Source organism: Vidua macroura, chromosome 2, assembly GCF_024509145.1.
Source record: "Vidua macroura isolate BioBank_ID:100142 chromosome 2, ASM2450914v1, whole genome shotgun sequence".
Classification (NCBI taxonomy): Eukaryota; Metazoa; Chordata; class Aves; order Passeriformes; family Viduidae; genus Vidua; species Vidua macroura.
The window spans coordinates 76,179,932-76,197,926 of NC_071572.1; the positions used below are offsets into that span (position 1 = coordinate 76,179,932).

General features: G+C 41.3%; 1 protein-coding gene across 4 annotated transcripts in view; it reads right to left on the reverse strand.

The window, feature by feature from the left end:
* Positions 1–17,995, reverse strand: part of PAK1 (p21 (RAC1) activated kinase 1) — a 76,145-nt gene that overhangs the window by 16,649 nt on the left and 41,501 nt on the right. For all 4 annotated transcript variants that reach the window (XM_053970906.1, XM_053970905.1, XM_053970908.1 and 1 more), the window contains 9 exons: positions 16,808–17,018; positions 11,778–11,878; positions 10,225–10,372; positions 9,087–9,124; positions 7,045–7,161; positions 6,557–6,731; positions 3,535–3,598; positions 2,609–2,657; positions 257–369 (listed from right to left, as the gene is read on the reverse strand). In XM_053970906.1, the coding sequence (XP_053826881.1) occupies positions 257–369; positions 2,609–2,657; positions 3,535–3,598; positions 6,557–6,731; positions 7,045–7,161; positions 9,087–9,124; positions 10,225–10,372; positions 11,778–11,878; positions 16,808–16,997 (995 nt within the window). In that variant the 5' untranslated portion in view covers positions 16,998–17,018. The remainder of the gene's footprint in view (positions 1–256; positions 370–2,608; positions 2,658–3,534; positions 3,599–6,556; positions 6,732–7,044; positions 7,162–9,086; positions 9,125–10,224; positions 10,373–11,777; positions 11,879–16,807; positions 17,019–17,995) is intronic.

Below are 17,995 nucleotides of genomic sequence, written 5' to 3' on the forward strand. Positions count from 1 at the left end.
GATGAAAAATGTAGTTGTGACAGGACCTTAGTGGCCAGCATCTCTGAAGAGAGCCTAGACATCCCATTAACACTGGTTCAGATACTTGTTTCTTCTCATTCTGGAGAGAGACTGCCAGGCCACCCACACTACTACAATGCTTTAAGCAGTGCAAGGTTGTCCTACACTTGCATTAAGCTGAGCCTGGAACCCTTAAGACACTGACAAGAAAGTGTTTTCCAGTGTCCCTTTGTGAGCCCTTCAAACACTGACATACCTGTCCAAGTAGTTGACAATGTTGGAGTTTTTGTTTTCCCTCATCACAAGGATCTCATTAATAATCAATTCTTTTTTGGGCTGCTGTTGCAAATTCATCTGTTTGATTGCAACCTGCAGGAAAAAGAGATCAAATAGAGCATTATTGCAGGAGTCCCCAGAAACCAGTCGATTTAGTCCCACATCCACACACGGGAGGAAAAACACCTTTTGATCATGAGGTCACTTTTTCATCATTAGCTACCACAGGTTCCTGCAGCCAGTCCATTTCCATATATGCTGGATGATACTTAATGAAAAAAAGAACAAGGGGAATTGCCATTTTCATACTGGACCTTAATGTCACAGCTGGATAGCTGTCTCCATCTACAGTTTCTTGGTAATAAAGAAGAGATCCCTTTGCTCTGGATACCCTTGACTGGTATGTCAAAAACTTTTTGTTTCTGAAAGGATTCTTATTAATTTTATTTTTAATTTGATGTTTCTAAAATTTTTTGGTGTTTTTTTCCCTGCTCCCATGCAAATTTCAGCTTCTAGAAATCTGAAGTAGGGTGGGTAAATAACACAACCATGCTTGGTACTTCAAGGTAGTAATTCTATTTCTTTCGTCACAACAATACCTGGGGGAGAGAAGCACCAATGTTTAAATAAAGGGCTGAAAATAAATGAATTGGAGTCAGCTTTATGTCCAGTCATGCCTGAAGGGCAACAGGGATGGATTTGTCAGCTGCAGCCCTTTGGTTTAGTAGCTTTCCTCCTGTTTTAAGATATCTGCTCTGCATGTATGTCTGCAAAGAGCAGGAAGGTTACAACATGTTTGTAACTCTTGTATTCAAGTTTCCACACTACCAGTACTTTGTAGAGCCCTGGCCCTCAGAGGAGCCTTCAAACCAGTAATCCTATTCACCACAGCTGGAGGCAGAGATAACTCATAGAGGTTACAATTCAACTGTCTTTGGTACAATATTTAGGCAAAGGGAAAGAAGTGAAACACCCTTACAAAACTGCTACATGCAGAGAAAGAGGACTGGGTGAATGGACTGGAGCCAGCTACTACAGTAACTCCCAGAAACAAGGATTAAAAAAAACAAGTCACAGAGTGCCAATATAGATGGATACAATTAGCATTTTGATAGTATATAGTAGGGAAGACTATACAAAAATCCCAACACACGAGAAGGCAAGAGCAGACAAACATGCTGCTTTTTCACAGTAGTCATGAGGGCTGTACTTTAAGAAGACAAAAACAAAAACCCCAGGCTGCTCTTTGTAAAAGACCAGAGAGAAGAATGAAAGATGAAGAAAGGGAAGGCATTTTATGCAGATAAAGATATTCCCAGTGTTTCCCTGCACTGAGCTGCTGAGTTCAGTGCACTTCATAGAAAGGAACAAGCAACAGCATGACAAAGTTACAGTGAAACCAAATGCAGATTTAAAAATTCAGAACCTGATCACACTAATGTAACAGGAATGATTTAAGAATTTTCACATGGGAGTCACCCAAGGGGTCCAGAAAGAAAGCAGAAAACCATCAAAGGACTTCCCCCTCCTATAAAATTTCTTCTGCTTCAAAATAAATATAACCTTTCCTTAAAGGCTGCAATTAAGGTGTATTAATTCTTCAGGAACTGAAAAAGGAGGTGAAGGAATTTCAGCAAAAAGCATAGTCATGAAATTTACTGGTGAGTAACCCTTACATTGTACAAATGCTAAGTAGACATACATTGTTGCAGACTTCCATAAATATATCTGGAATAACACAAACTTTCATATTTTAAAAAATCCTCCATCTAGAATTAAAGGTTTCCTTAGATGCTGCATATCCATCACTACTAGTTTATTATGCAGGCAGTAAGTACGGCACTTTTTAGTATTTGTGAGGGGAAAAAAGAAAAGACAGGCATTCCTTGTCTCACAATTTCATGGACAGAAAGTAAGCAGGCAAAGGGTGGGACAGGAACTATTTCTGTGCAAGTTAAGTCCTATAAGTGTAGGAAGCGAAGGAACAGAGGGCAAATAAAAGAGCTTGTATGGAGACAGGTAGCAATCTTGGGGAAGAAGAGAGAAACTTTTACTGAGGAACTGCCCAGTCCAAACATTTGCTTCTAGCCTTTGCAATCACAGAAAGAATCTTTATAAATATGAAATTATTTAGTAATCAAAACTTGTGAAGTCATTTTTTCCAGTTCTCTGCTCAGACCACTCAACCATGTCTCATTAGTAAGTAAATAAAGACCTCATTAAAAATAAGATGCCATGAATCCCTGAAAGACAGTCTTTATTTTGTAGCATCAACTTGTACTTTTGGGACACAATCCAAAATCCACTGCTGTGGTACTCTGGCAGCACTTACCTCCTGTCCTGTAGCTACATCTATTGCTGTATAAACTGTACCTGAGGCTCTAAAAAAAAAAACAGAGAAAAGAAAAAGAAATTATTTATTACGGTCTCAAAGTAAAAATGAGGGCTTAACACATGCCCCTTCCCACTTGTCTCTCTGAAGTGTTCTCAATCCCATTCCTTTACATGCAATAATTCCAGTGGTAAACATAATCTGAAATATTTCTGAGACAAGGCTGTTGTTGAGGCAGAAGCCAGAGGATTTCTGGGGAGAAAGGTTCCTAATAAGGGACACCATGGTTGTCCAAACCCTTGCTGCTAAACCAGCAAACTGTAGGACTGTGAGTTTATTCCATTTCAAGTGGCATGACCACACTACCCTGGCTTGCAGGATGTCCAATGATAACAGAGCAACAGCATCAGCTGAAGTAAACAAATGGGGCATTTGTAGTGAGGAAAACAGGAGTTTGAGCCTCAGCATGTGGATCTGACTGCAGATCTGTGTTTTGCCTCAGTATAGTCTCTCCTACAATCTCTACTTGCTCCCTACCTTGCTTAGAGGGGCATAGCGCATGCCCTGAGGAGAGCTGATGCAGAAGCAAGTCTGTAAATTGAAGATGGCCTTGCAGTTCTTTCCCTGTTTGTAGCTGTATTTATCAACCTGATCATCTAATGGCATAATTTCCTATATTACAACACAATTCCATAAAAACCCAGTCCCTGTGACTTTGCCAGAAACAGGAAAAGATCTGGGGGGATGTGGAACTCAGAAAAACAGCCAAAACCAAAAAGAGGAAAACAAATAAGCAACCAAACAAAATAAACTTTCCAAAGTATCCCCAACAGCCTTTCCAGCAAGGTAACTTAGCCTGGTTTCGGTGACTTCTTCTTAGCATAAGGAAATGAAAGGTTTAGGACAGAGAAGAAGCATATACTAACCCCTGTCCAATCTTCTCAAAATTTGTGTACTTCCTTTTTGGATCGCCCACACTCACGATACTTCCTACAAAAAACAAAAAACAAGAGGATTTTCTTCCAGTCCTTTTTTCATACAGCTACAAGAGCTAGCTGTAAGAACAGCTCCATTGACCACAGTATGGTCTGTCTCATGAACCACTCATCAGAAATCCAGAGGCACACAGACACCAAGGAAGTCCTCAGTTATTTAAACACATCCCAGGTGCAGCATTCCCCAGGAACTTCCCTCCAGAAATGATGGGACACACACATTAAGAACATTTAACCTTCACTGGCAGTCATTACTAGGTGCAGGATAAAGATACACAGGCCTGACACATGCAAAAGCAATTATTTGTTGGAAACCTGCTACTTAAAGTCATTCCCAGCTTTAACACCCTGGATGATCTAAAATGCCCCTGGCACTGCAATGTCTTGGAATTTGGAGGCTGGGCTCTCAAATCATCTTGGAGGCAACAGTCTGTTACAAAACTAGTCAAAGATTTCCCTACACCATGACAATTTGTAGCAGGAAAAAAAAAGTATTTATGGTGTTTTCATACCAGCACAACCACAACCATTTACTGACCCAGTGACTGGGCTGCAAGAGTCAGAGGAGAAGGTAGAGAGATCCTCCAGAGCCAGAACTCCCCTGCCTGTCCTGGGCAATGCTCAGCTGCTCTTCCAGGAACCTGACAGTCAGCACAGGTTTTAGCAGCAGTTACCAGCATCCCTCTGGTTTTGGAGAGCAACTTGAGTCCACCTCAGCTCATTCTCCCAAAACCAAAAGAAAGTCTATCACTGCCTTCCTCAAAAGGAAAAGCACTTTGCCTGGTGTTCCACAGCACAGGGCTGCAAGTGGCTGCAAACTTAAACTGATTTTGATAACTCCCCTGTGGCAGGCAGGAATTACACCCTTTTTAGGATGAAGGAACCAGAGCCAGCAATTTCTAGAGCTCCCATTTCTGGGAGCCAGTCTCCTCTCTAACAGCACCAGGGTGGCTAATAGGATCAAGGGAAGCAGAGCTGCATCCGAGTTGGTGTTTGCAAGTCACCGAAGCTGCCAACATATGGTGCTGCTCCCACAGGGTCTGTGAGCCCAAACCGATGTGTATTGGCAAAGAAACTGCTCGTGGTCATTAAGCCAAGAAATCCAGTAGCAAGCAGAGCAAGAGAAGGCTATTTTCAGACAGCACTGAAGAGCAGCCAACCCAGAGGATTTAGGACAGACAGAGGTAGAAGTAGGGAATATCACCCATGTTTGGAGAGGAGGGCAGGAAGAGAAATCTGGCTTTACAAAACCCACTCTACAATTACAGAAGCAATGCTGTCTGCCCTGGGACTGGTATTTCAGGACAAATATTCAGAAATTTTCCCTCAAAGCCTAACACAGGCTAGAAGCTCAGACTGCAAATGCTTCCCCAAGGCAAGGACTGGACAGAATGCTGTGGTGACAAGTGGCAGTTGCCAGTTTTGCCCTGTTTAATGCTGATAACTCTAAAATGGTGGAGTATTTCCTACCTTCCAAAGAGTCAGGTGAGGATTCATTAATGTTTGCACCAATGCTGTGTTTCTGCTGAGAGGTAGGGATTGAGCAGCCTCCTTTTAACCTTTGCATGCATTTAGCATATCTTTTGTATGTGTAAATATATATTTTGCTTTATGATTTTTATCATTTTAGTTACATGTCAAACTAAAATGTCAAAAGGCTTGGCTGCTTGGCTGCACAAGTACAGCTCCATTGCCTCCAGTGGAAAGACATTTTACTTAGATTAAGACTAAAGATTAAAACTTCATAACATTTTTCTGACTAGCCCACATATAGAAGCTGACACCTGGAGCAAGCAAGGTGTCAGAAGGTACATCTGCTTCTCAACACTCCCAAAAGTAGCACTTGTACTTCTCTGCATGACTGAAGTGGGTGTATTTTTATTAGAATAGCACTTTTTTTCCTGCCACAGTTGCTGCTCGCCCTGCCTGGTCACAAAAATGTCTTGAATCCTTAATGATACAAAAATCCTGCTAATTGAGTGAGTGAAGCTGGTGTTTTGAAATAATGGGTGTGAGTTTTCCAACAGCAAGCAGTCCCAATTAATAAGCCATCAAGTCAATTTAGGCTTTATTTAGAGAAATGATTTACTCAGATATCATTTTAATATTCAAAAAAATTTTTAAAGTTGTATCCTCAGATTCAGTCTTCATCTAACTATCAGATTCCTATTCCTAAAATATTGACAAATATACCCTCAAATGTAAGAGGCCAGCCTTATCATAGAGGTGCTAACAAAATGTAAGTCAACTGACAAGCAAGGCATTGAGGTAATTAATACAGGATTAGTAGTTCAAAGAATTAGAAATACTCTAATAAAACCTGGTCCAGGCTGAGGATAGCAATCAATTGCATCAAAGAGCTGGTTCAGCTGTTGGATATGCCACAGCATAACCCAAAACCACCAGGCAGCAGAGGAGCAATTGCACTGAAGGTAGGAACTGTTAAAGACGTGAGGACACATCTGAGAGACTGGATGAATTTTTCTCAGAAAAAAACCCACCAATTTGGCTACCCACAAAAATGTGAAAGCACTTAAAAATAACCAAGTCACTTTACACCATGATACTGTGGAAGGCAAATCTGGGGATGCATTAATTTTCTCTCATTCTTTTAGACACCTCATGTCTAACATCGCAATATAATCGTTTATGCTTCAGAGCTACAGAATAAGATGTGGAATGATCTCAGACTTCATAGTTAAATAGATCTTATTTATTCAGGGCTTGTTTTGCAGAGCCTGAGGATCTACAGCTCCCTGGGGACTTCAGCCAGTATCACAGGTGCTCAGCTTAAATTCAAGCTCACCCCTTACATCTGCCCCCAATTCTGTGTTGTGACCATGTGCCCATGTCTTTGGTAAGGGATCACAAAACGGGGAAACATTTCAGCTTATTGACATTCTGAGAAACCAACTCCACAGGAGTTGAACTTTTTTAAAGAAGAAGGACATACTTAATTTTTCCAGTATCTCTTCATCTGACATTTTTGGCTTTTTCTTTTGCTTCTCCGTGTTCCTGACCAGCATGTCGGGTGCTGTTGTGCTGTTTTCCGAGGGAGAAGAAATAGGAGAGGTGGCCACATCTCTGGTAGGCGGAGGAAGAGGGTCTATCACAGAGCGGGTGTATATCTAATTTTGTTGGGAAAAACACACAAGTCAGGTGAAGATTTAAACACTTCTATTCATCTTGTTACTGCTGCTGTCAGGGATGCATTTCTATAGCTGCTTTGTTAGCAACTGACATCACTAATCAAGGACTCATGCCCCCCACAACTAGGCAGGTGACAACACTAAGGTACTCTGCCAGAAGGAGTGGCTCCCACTGCCTCCCTCCTGCTCCCAAGAAGGGCTCAGCATCAAGCCATGCAGAGGGACAAAGAGTCACAGGCAAGGCCTGACTGTGATTGCAGCAGTGCAGGCTGAACAAAGAATTTCTGCTCACAGATTTGGTGTGTTCCGGTCGTGGAGCTATCACAGGGGGTGGAGCTGCATCATCTTCATCATCCTCATCTTCAGACACTGAGGGCACTGCAGGGGTCTCAGAGACAGCCTTCACATTCTGCAAGGAGTTGCACAAATAGCAAGAACCAAAAACCCAATCACACAAACAAATTCACAATCACATTAAAATCAAATTATAAACAATCACATTATAAACAAAATCAAACATTAGATTAAGATCCCAAGAGAGATTGCACTGAAGCAAGTGCAGAAAAACAATCAGAACAAGTTGGTGAGTTATAGTGTCTGAAAAATTCAAAACCCAAGGTTCCTGGGTCTCCATGGGAAATGGATGTGCAGTCCAACACTGCCTGACAGACCTCCTCATCTGCCTGAGTGACAGCAATCCTCTTCCCAAGGACCTGAGAAGACCTGGGCTCTTTCACTGCTTTCCCAACATCCACACAGCTGACCAGCAAGTTCTGGGACACCCAAGTTTAGAAATATCTGTCCCTATTTATACTGTCTCTTATGGTTTTTTGCTTGCTTCAAACCCTGACCATTCAGAATGAAGATTTCAGACTTTAAATGCTAGAATTTAAATCAAACTCTTAATGGTTTCTCCAAAAGTTAGGAGGTCAAGTTAACATCACCTCTGGTATGGTGACTGAGAACTAATTAATTAATGTGAGATTTTGGAAGCAGAATCTGGCAAAATATTTTCAAATATATTTTTAAGCTACTTCTCAACATAAAAAATTTCTGGAAAAATAGGAACAATTATTTTGTTTAAAAACAGCTTTATAAGTGGTTAAAAAATTGTATGGAATTTTCTGCAATAATGTGATTAGGAATGAAAGTCACTTTTAAATGTATCCATGTGAAACTGGATTACAAGTTCATTCCATCCTTTATACTACAAACATTTCAGAATAAATTTGGTAAGGTCCTCAACCCACTAGACCAGTTCTGTTTGTGCATCATCACCTCCCTAACAGTGGTGGGGGGAAAAGTATTAAAATCCTCAGAAAGAGGGGGAAAGCAACACAGTATTTTACTGAGCCTAAAATACTTGAAGTCATCATCATCCTGACAAATAATTGTCAAAATGCACTTGACATAACACAAAAACCTAGCTTGTCAAAAACAAGGAAAAATTATGTACTGGGGATTTCCTGAATACCCCCAAAATTAAAGGTTAGCCTGAGAGAGGGAATTGGGTATCTCAGTAGACTGGTAACTACTGCTTTTGTCAGGATTTACTTAAAAATCCAACCTCAGATATTGAAACTTCTGGACTGACATACAATGATGTGTAAAAATGAACAATGGCAGAAACATTTTTCTTTTCTTTTTACAGAGTCCTAAATGATCAGATCTGAATAAGCTGCCTTTGGAAAGGAGCAGAACAAGCAAATTCTAGGCAATGACATGGCTATGAGAAATAAGAGCTGAGGGAATTGTGGGGTTTTATGAATCATCTTAAAGTGAAAGTTTTGTTTCTTCCACCTCACAGGCACATACAAAAATTTATCACGTCTCCTAAGAAAGCAAATAGGAGTAGTGCCTGCCCTGGCAAGGACTGAGTAAAGGTCAAGCAGAGAGGAGGAGAACCTTTTATTTCCTGTTCTGCTAGAGATTAGTCTGGTTAATCAACATTAGCTTTAGTAAATCAGACCTTGCAGGTTAGTAAATAAACTTTGTTATAAAACAGATGTTTATCGAGAAATAAAACCTGACAGCAGAGTGGTGATCAAATTCTAGGTGTAGAAAAAGACCAACTTCTATGAAAACAGAGCTACTTCTACAAATTAATTCACTAATTTACTATTCACTAAAAATTCTACTTCCATCAGCTTTATTCCTCACCAGTTGAAAAAAAAAAAGTTAAAGGAGCATGCCTGTTTTTATAAACATGTACTCACTATACAAATATAAATAGTTCAGATTTTAGAACACTAAGCAAACTACAAGTTTACATGTAATTAACTAGTTTTTGCAAGTTTTTTAATCCCCAAACTGGAGACAGAATGTGAGGCTTACCAATGTATTAGATGAATTGTAATCCTCAGTTGATTTATCTGAAAGACAGATAATAATACTGTTATAAATGAGTTATAAATGCAGCAGTGGGGAGAGGAGCAAGGGACAGGCAGGCCTTTAGAACAGGCAGAAAAAAGGCTGCTCCCTAACTCCAGCTTCCCAGAACCAGCTGAACCCTGGAAGATATAGGAACAGAGGGCAAGTAAATGCAGACAAATGCAAGGGTCGCAAATCCCTGCAGCAGGAGGGTGGAATTGCCCAGAGCAAAACCTGAATGAATATTGTCCTCCATCCATGTACACAAAATATTATCAGTGGACTAAGTCCCCAGCAGAGGCACTGCAGCTGACTCCCGACTGCAAAATGTTCAGTCTCAGCCACCTAAACTTCCTGAAATAGCACAGAGGACCCCACAAGTCAACTGATGGGCTTCTCATTTGACTATCCAGGCAAACAGGGGAATATTTGTGTTTTTATCGCTGCTCATAGTCTTCCTAATTAGTACCAGATCTGGTTCTATCCCCCTAAAAGAACCAAAGTAGGGGTTAATATTTAGAAAGGGAAGGAGCTGCAGTTGAAAGGAAAAGGAGTGGTGGTTGAGATGTCCTTCAGAGAGCAGATAACCCATAGAAAGAGGCACAAAACCTTGGCAGTTTCAACTTTTAGAGGAACCCAGCCAGCAAATTTCAAGCACCCAGGCAGCTGAGGCATATTCCTCAACCAAGGCACATGGGAGCAAAGAGACTCTCACCCCAAGTACACAAAAAACAACATCCACACCCTGCAAACTGAAATTGGTGCAAAATTTAGCTGCCTGTTTTCTCCAGGGACTTTCATCAGGAGGAACCCAGCCCCAGCAGTCTGGGATCTACCTTCCAGATGCTGGCTGTGAGCATCAGAAAAAGTATGTGTTTGGGAGGCTCAGCCAGTTGACTGACCTCCTATTTTGCAGCTATGCTGGGCATTCAGATTAAGAGAACAGCATATTAAAGGAAGAAGGGTGCTTGAGCAGCCAGAGAATCTCATTCACATTATCCTTGAAAAGAGAGACCTACTTGTCAGTTAAACAAAAGAAGCCCCACATGCCCTGACCATGGAGAGCTGGACAAAGCAGCCACATGAGACCATCACCATGTACCTGTGAAGCTCATGTACTTCTGGCTGTTGGAGATCTTCTTGGAGTTGTAAAACTCCAACACGTCCAGCACTGCCTGGGGGTTCTTCTTCTGCTCTGACTTGGTGATGTTGGAAGTCTGCAGCAGACGTGCCCATTGCTCTGGCATTCCCTGTGGGAAGAGGCACCTTGGTAACACACAGCTGGTCTAATGTGCACAAAACATAAGCCCACTGCCACAGTTCTGCCCCAGCTTCTGGAATTACACAGTATTGTGAGGGACATAGGGAGAAAAAGAGGACAGAAAAGGAGAGGAGAGGAAAGAAAAAGAAGTGGTGAATGTGTGCCTCCCTGCCACTGCCTCACACTTGGGCATGTAAATGTCACTCTGCTCTTGGGTCTCTGTGTGACTTCCAGGTCCTTTGCAGACCAAAATGCAAAAACCAGAAAGGAGAAGAACCAATTGCTGTAGTCTGGGAAAAGCCTCAAGAAAAAAAATCAAAACAAAACACAAAATCCTTTATGCACAGGTATTCACATACTTATATATACCCAAGAAAGACAACAGAAGGTAACATACACTGCACAGCCTCCAGCACAATGGGCATGGAACACTCATTTGGGTCTTCTGGTAGCACTAGCATAACAGTAACAGCAGTGCGGTGCCCTCTGTAACCAGAGCTGGGAAAGCAGAGGTGTTAACTTCACATCTGAAGTTCAGAATTTCACTATAGGGACATCATTTCCAGCCAGAAAATAAACACACCTGGAAAATAGTCAGACTTGTGCCTTTCCTCACCAGCAGGGATAACAGTTTGTATGGACAAAGTGGCAGAGACCGGGATCCATGAGCAATGAAGTTATCCTCCCTGTTCAAAAGGATGGCTGGATGCATCCCTCAGGTAATGCCCCACTTGTACAGGTGGGGTAACCTGGGCAAGTCTAGAGGCTGCCATGCAAAACACGTGTGCACATGATTCAGGGTAGGGGAATAAAGTCCCTGAAAAAGCAGCATATTACAGACAGGTAGAAACACCTTGTTCACAAACAACTTCTGCTGCTAGGAAACACTATATCAACCAAAATAAGAGTGAAAATACAACTGTCTTTACAGTATTTTGTATGTCAATAAACAAAAAAACCCACCACACATAAAAGCATCTGACATTTAGCCTTAGGGCAGCACATACATGCTCTGTCCTAAGTGGTTGTACACAGCTATGTGCCTCCTAAAGGAGGCCTCTCAGAGCCCCATTTGGGGGACACAGACTGCTCTTTCAGCTATAGGGGAGGAAGGGCGGGGAAGAGAAGGGAAGGGAAGAGATATATACCATGTTTAGCTGACCACAGCAGCCAAACAATCAAGGAAGGAAAAGTTCGCTGGCAGCCTGAGCTCCTGGGATGTGCCAAGTTTGACAGTCTTTCAGCATGAATTAGTACAGATGTGTTTCAAATGAGATCAAACTAGACGATGGTAATAGCCCTTCCAGCATTAATATATAAAAGATTAATGGGCCCTGGCTCCTCCTAGCAATAAGCTAAACCACACAGTTCTCTTTTCCTCCAGATTCACTTACTGTGAATTCTCCCGTGACTGCATCAAATCCCACATGAATCGTGTGTTCAAAGTCTGAAGGGAGGGAGATCTCCGGCCGCTCTTTCTCTTTCTTCTTATTGGCTGCAAGAGACAAAAACAAAAAAAAAAAACAAACAAACAAACAAAAAAAAAATCCATACATGCATCAAGAATTAAAATCTCCCCAATAGCTTCTAATTCACCTACACAATCACCCCCTCTCCCATTTTTGCTAGCCATAGGATTTTGATCTGAAGCAGAAAAACACCAAGTTTAAAAACTTTCTTTCCACACTTAAGAGCAGCCATAGTGAGTGGACAACAGAAATAAAAGTCCATTAGCATAGGACAAGCATAAAAGAAGGAAACTGATATTTTCAGTATATGTAAAGTATCAACTAGTATATCTAGACTCAACAGCATGAGAGCTATTTATCTAAAATATCCACTCAAACTTACACAGGTCAGAGTCAAAAAGCTCTACAGTGGCAGTAATTGGAAGCCAGTCAGTATTGAACACATATTTTTATTTGATTTTTTAAGCAACTTTAAAAAAACCCAACAAAACAGTATTATGGGCTTTTAAATATACACTTGCCTCTGATACAAAAGCCAGGGACAAAATTAACTACAAATACTGCTTAGAAATTTCTTCCTCCATCCTATTTCCTCAAAAGTTTGTGAAGAAATCTAAAAATAATGTGGGATTTTGCTGTAAAATCTTGTGAGCAAAAGCACATCTGCTTTTTTTTTTGCTCACAAAATTGACTAGAGATGGTATAATAACCAGCTTTGAAGACATGAGTGAGATAGCAGAATCTGGCAGGTGAGGAGCAGAAGTCACAAAGAAACAGGGAAGGAAATATATCAAAGCAGATGCACCCTGCGAATTTTAAAGTGAGGTCTTCAAACAAGATTATCATTATGCACTGGATTAAGTTCATCCATATTCATTATCTATTAAAGATTCCACCTTCCTTTTAGCATTTATTGTATCCAAGAAATTGAGATTAGTTTAAGGAAGAACCACATTCTAGTCAGCTTTGCTGCTGCTTGCAGTTATAAAATCACCGGAGCCAGGAGAAGGTGAGTAAACCACTCACATTTCCCAGCTGTTCCCCTTTTTCATCCAAAACCAAACAGAATTTGTTTTGTGGCTGACATTCCCCAATGCACTTTTGGCAACATGAATGCCAAACCCCAGGTACTTTGAGAAGCCTGCAAGGCTAACACTCAGTGTAGCAATTCTTTAGGACACTGCTGTGGTTGGTTGTGTAGAGAGGCTCAGGGCAGGCCCCAAAGGACTGAATCCCATTTCCTTCAGTGCCAGCTCTGGCACTGTTCTCTGTATCATTACAGAGCTACAGTTGTACAGAGTAATTTTGGAGAAAGAAAAGGATCAGATGCTCCATTTGGGACACAAAGATGGAACAGATTGTTTTTGATCCTTCTTTCAAACAAAGGGAATGAGAGAAGCTGAGTCACAGAGGAGCAAGAGAGTTGCCAAGGGGAAAAGAGCAATGCTGGAGGAGCCATCCTTGAGAAGGGAGCGAGCAGGAGACAAGAGCAGCTGCTGGTTAGCAGATGGTGAGCATCTGCAGGCACAGAGGCTGCTGCACGCACTAGCGCCGGATGGAAAGCGAGAGGCAAAGAGGTGCAGGGAGTGCCATCAGAGCCACCATATTCCATAGGTCTGCCTGCAGGATCAGTCCACTCTTCCAAGCCAAAGACTGAGGTGCCAACACAGCCTAGAAGCCCATTGCTCAGGTGAGGAAGAAGAGGACACCTCTACCAGCACCATTACGCAAGAGCTCCGCACAGACTATGAACACCCACACATGGTCCAGGGCAGCTGCCACAGCAGAGTTGAACATATTCCTAAAAAAGCTTAAGGGCATTAAGTTGTTAACCAGAAGTCTTACGTGTTTTTTTTTTTTTATTTCCATAATCAGGCAGATCTGACAGATCTAGAAGCCTAAACATTATAAAACCACTAATAATACAACTGCCTTTGTAAGCAGATATATGCTATGTCATAGCAGGTGGTATAAGGGAAAAAGAACTAAAGAGAAAGGCACTCCCAGTTTTGCTAAACACTCAAGTCCCTTTAAAGTGATTGCATTATCCTTGCAATGAGCTAAAAATACTTGAAGAATCTTAATTTAAAAAAATACAAAAGAGAAATAATATATTTAAGACGACCTACCTACCATCACCAAAGGCTTTATTCCCACAAACACCTCATCACCTTCTCATTCACAGCCTTCCACGTTCAACGCCATTACAAGAGCCTCCCATAAATTTTCCTTACAATGTTCTGGCAACTTGAGCTGCAACTCTGAAGCACGATGTCTGACCATGCAGTGAGGCCATCCTGAAGCACACTGAGATGAGAATGGTTTTCACCACTGCTAACATGGAGTACAGTGCTCCCAGTGACCATGGAACGGGCTCCTGGTTGCTGCACACTGTCACCTTGCGGGTAAAACCTTTCTTCTGTTTGAAGCTGCAACTGAGCTCAGCAAAGTTCAAAGGAGATAAATGTGCCCCATTCAAGCCACACTGACACCCTCAGTTAGGCACTGACGAGTCCCTTGAGTCCAGGAAAATTCAAAATATTCACAAGTCCTGCTGAGAGCAACAAGCCACACAAGCTCTGCATCCTATTGGGCAGGACCCACTCAGTATTAAGCCAACAGGTTTTTTAAATACTGGGTTTGTGGTTTAGGCTTGGACAGAGGAAATGAGGACTACAAATTACATCCTAAATTTTGCAGGCAGAGCATGACACCTCCAGAGCTGCCTGGAGGGGTATAGTTCAATGCAAGTGTGCAAACATGCGTGAGGCCCTGGATTTATGCCCCATGTGTCCTTTATACAACACCTCTGCCCATGCACAGGGTTAGCACAGATTTGCTCAAAATTACTTTCCTCTAACTGAATGGAAACCAAACTCCCTTTTAGTTCAGCCACACTAAAAAATAACACTCAAATGATTTCAGGCACAAACCAAAGAGAAGCGCTGTGAACACTGAAGAATTTCTCTACATTTAAGCAGCATGACACAATAGGAATTTAGCTCTCATCATGAGACTAGAAGAAGTTTTCATAAGATGGAAATCAACCAATTTGAAGTGAAGGTGACAGTGTTAAAGGAATTTTTTGCTCAACAGGAATTAGAGGACAGAAGTAACCATTCTCATTTGGGCAGGTGTATTGCAACAGAAGGCTCTGCTGGGCTTGGCTAAACAAAAATCTCTCATGTCTTGAAGCATCTGCCATGTTGGCCAATCTTCAGTAAACATGGGCAGCTTTGGATCAGTCACAGTCTGTCTGCTGATTTTCCCCAAACCTTCATTTTTCTCCTTGCTCATAGTTCTTCATAATCCAACTCAAGCTAGCATTTCAGGTTCTACTTCTTTTACTCCTTTACAAGTTTCAGGTGATTTCTTTGATCTCTGGAACAGTTCATTCTAGAGATTTAAAAATGCCTCTCCTTTAAGTAAGTCAACACAAAAATCCTGAAGCTTTTTTAGGATTCATACTCATAATGGTAAGTTCTAACCCAGACACGGCAGACTTTTATTTTTGGATTGCAGGTCCAAAACCTACATTTGCAAAACAATCCAAAGTTGCCAAAAGTATCAGATAAGGATAATAATGAATGCCACATTCGTTTTGTAGAAAATGATCTACCACATTGCTTATTTAAATTAGTGAAACTATAATTTCAATTAGTCTTTTCACTAATAAAAATTAGGAGGCAGCCTCTCACCTGAAGGCCACGGAGTTGAGGATATTTAGTCTTGACTTTAGTCACCCAGTGCTTAGAAACCATTGCAATACAGAAAAAGCTGATGCATTACGAAGAGGAACTCCAAAAAAATAGGTCAGATATAAAAAGAAACCAGCACATATTAGGGGATGGAGATTTTTTTTTTTTTGTATCACTTCAAAAGATTCATAGGAGAGAGGTTTTTTAAAATATCCTCATCCTAAAAATTAGAATTTCATGTACAGTTCACAGTTCCTATCTATTTTTCCATCTGTTACAGTCCCTTGAACATGAAAATCTCCTTCAGTTCACAAGAAATATGCAAGAATTTTCAGTGACAGATTGTTCTTAAAAGCAAGTAAGACAATGGCTGACCCAGACATTAGAACAGAGTAATGGCCATGAGGCAAAATATGACAGGTCTAGTAGGAGATTGCATATTAGTCTTGTATAACTCAAATTATTTGCTGTTTAAAACTACAAAACGAGCAAAAGACCTCCCTCTGCTCTCCACCAATTGCCAATGCCAGCTTTATTGGCCGGCTTATAATTGGCACAAAACCTTATGATTTTCAAGACCATTATGGACAATGGTCTGGGAAGTAACAGAGCTAGTCCCACAGCTAGTCCAGATTTTCAGGGACACTGTTCTCATAATTTATGGGAAAGTCAAAACAAATTAAAAAAAAAAAAACACTTACAAGAAAGGGGGCCTAAAAGAGACCTGCAAAGGGATTTTGACAAGGGCATGGAGTGATAAAACAAGAGTAAATAAATTAAAAACAAGAGAGGACAGGTTTAAATTAGATATTAGGAAGAAATTCCTCACTGTGAGGGTGGTGAGGCACAGGTGCAGGTTGCCCAGAGAAGCTGTGGCTGCCCCATCCTTGGAAGTGTTCAAGGCCAGCCTGGATAAGGCTCTGAGGAACCTGGTCTGGTGGAAGATATCCCCAACTATAACAAGAAACTTGGAACAAGATGATCCTTAAGGTCCCTTCCAACTCAAATAATTCTAGTTTTCTATGATCTTATGAAAAAAAGTGAGATGGATTCAAAGTTACAGGAAAAAAAACATTAGAAAAAACATATCTACAGATTGTACCTTATGTACCCTGAAATGACCAAGACAGATGTGCAGGAAACAAACACACAATGTTTTCTGAAACCTCAACCATCACTATGCATTGAGTGCTTGACTATGTTCAAGCAGAGCAACATTCAGACAGAATGTTTATTAGAAGAGATAAAATACTGTACTTTTATCTCCTGGCAAAATAGATCGGTAAAATCGATCCTTCCTCTTCTTTTCTTCTGGATTGGGAGGCAGAGGTTTTGAGCCATGGTTTAAAGTCCCAGGATCTTTGCTTCCTGAACCAATCATAGTGCTGGTATTTCTCATTGGAGGAGCAGGTGGTTTGTCTTCTGTTTCAACTCCATTGTTAGACATCTTCAGTTGGGCAGGCTGTTACTAGGAATTGGAAAAGAAAACAAGTTAGAAGCCAAAATTAATTATTTATTGTAGACTAGAACCACAAACTACCAAGTAAATCACAAGCAGGTATTTGCAGCTGGACCTGCAATCTCAGCCCAACTATTAACCCAGCACTGCTGTGTACACCATTAGCCATGTGCCCATACGCCCAAGTGCCACATCCACTGGCTTTTTGAATACTTCCAGGGATAATGATAGAAACACAAACCCAGTATAAAAATTTGTGTCAGCACAACAAATTCCACTCAAGATCCCTTTTTGTTTCTGTTAATAAGACTATTATTCAAGCATTTGCATTATTGATCACTGAGAAAAGCCTGTTTCAGGATACAACAAATTCTCAAGCAAACCATGGAGCAGAAGTGAAGGGTGAGAAGGTAAATATGACATAGTGAAGAGTAAGGACACCTGAGAGGAGCCAACAAGTTGCTGTGTTTGTAATACCTCTCAGATTCATGCTAATTCTCCCAAAAAAATATGTCAAAAGGTTTGCATCAGTCTCCAGCACAGCACAACACGGAGACTGAAGTTTGTACTCAGAGTTTTGTACTGCTCAGGAGCTGCTCAGGCTCCTTTGCTAAAAAGCTGCTGAGCGAGTTCAGAGGCAGAGGTGGCCATAAAGCCCTGAGCTGTACCCACTCAGATGCCACAGCCCTTGATTGTGCCAAGCCAGCCTTGGCCTTCCTGCAGTAACTGCACACTTCAGGAGCAACTCCAGCTGCCAGGAAGTTGATTGCATGTTCTTCTGTTGGGAGGGTCAAACGAAACTAGATCCCCAATACACACTTAAATCCATAAGTAAATAATCCCTGCTGTGCAGATTTAAAGACGGAAGCTTGGGAACAGGGTAATAGATTATTCTGCAACAACTAACTTGTTCCACCCAAATGAGATCAGCATTACTCCAGGCACAGTCCGGCTGCAGCAAGATCCTTCTGGAAACTAGAATTCAT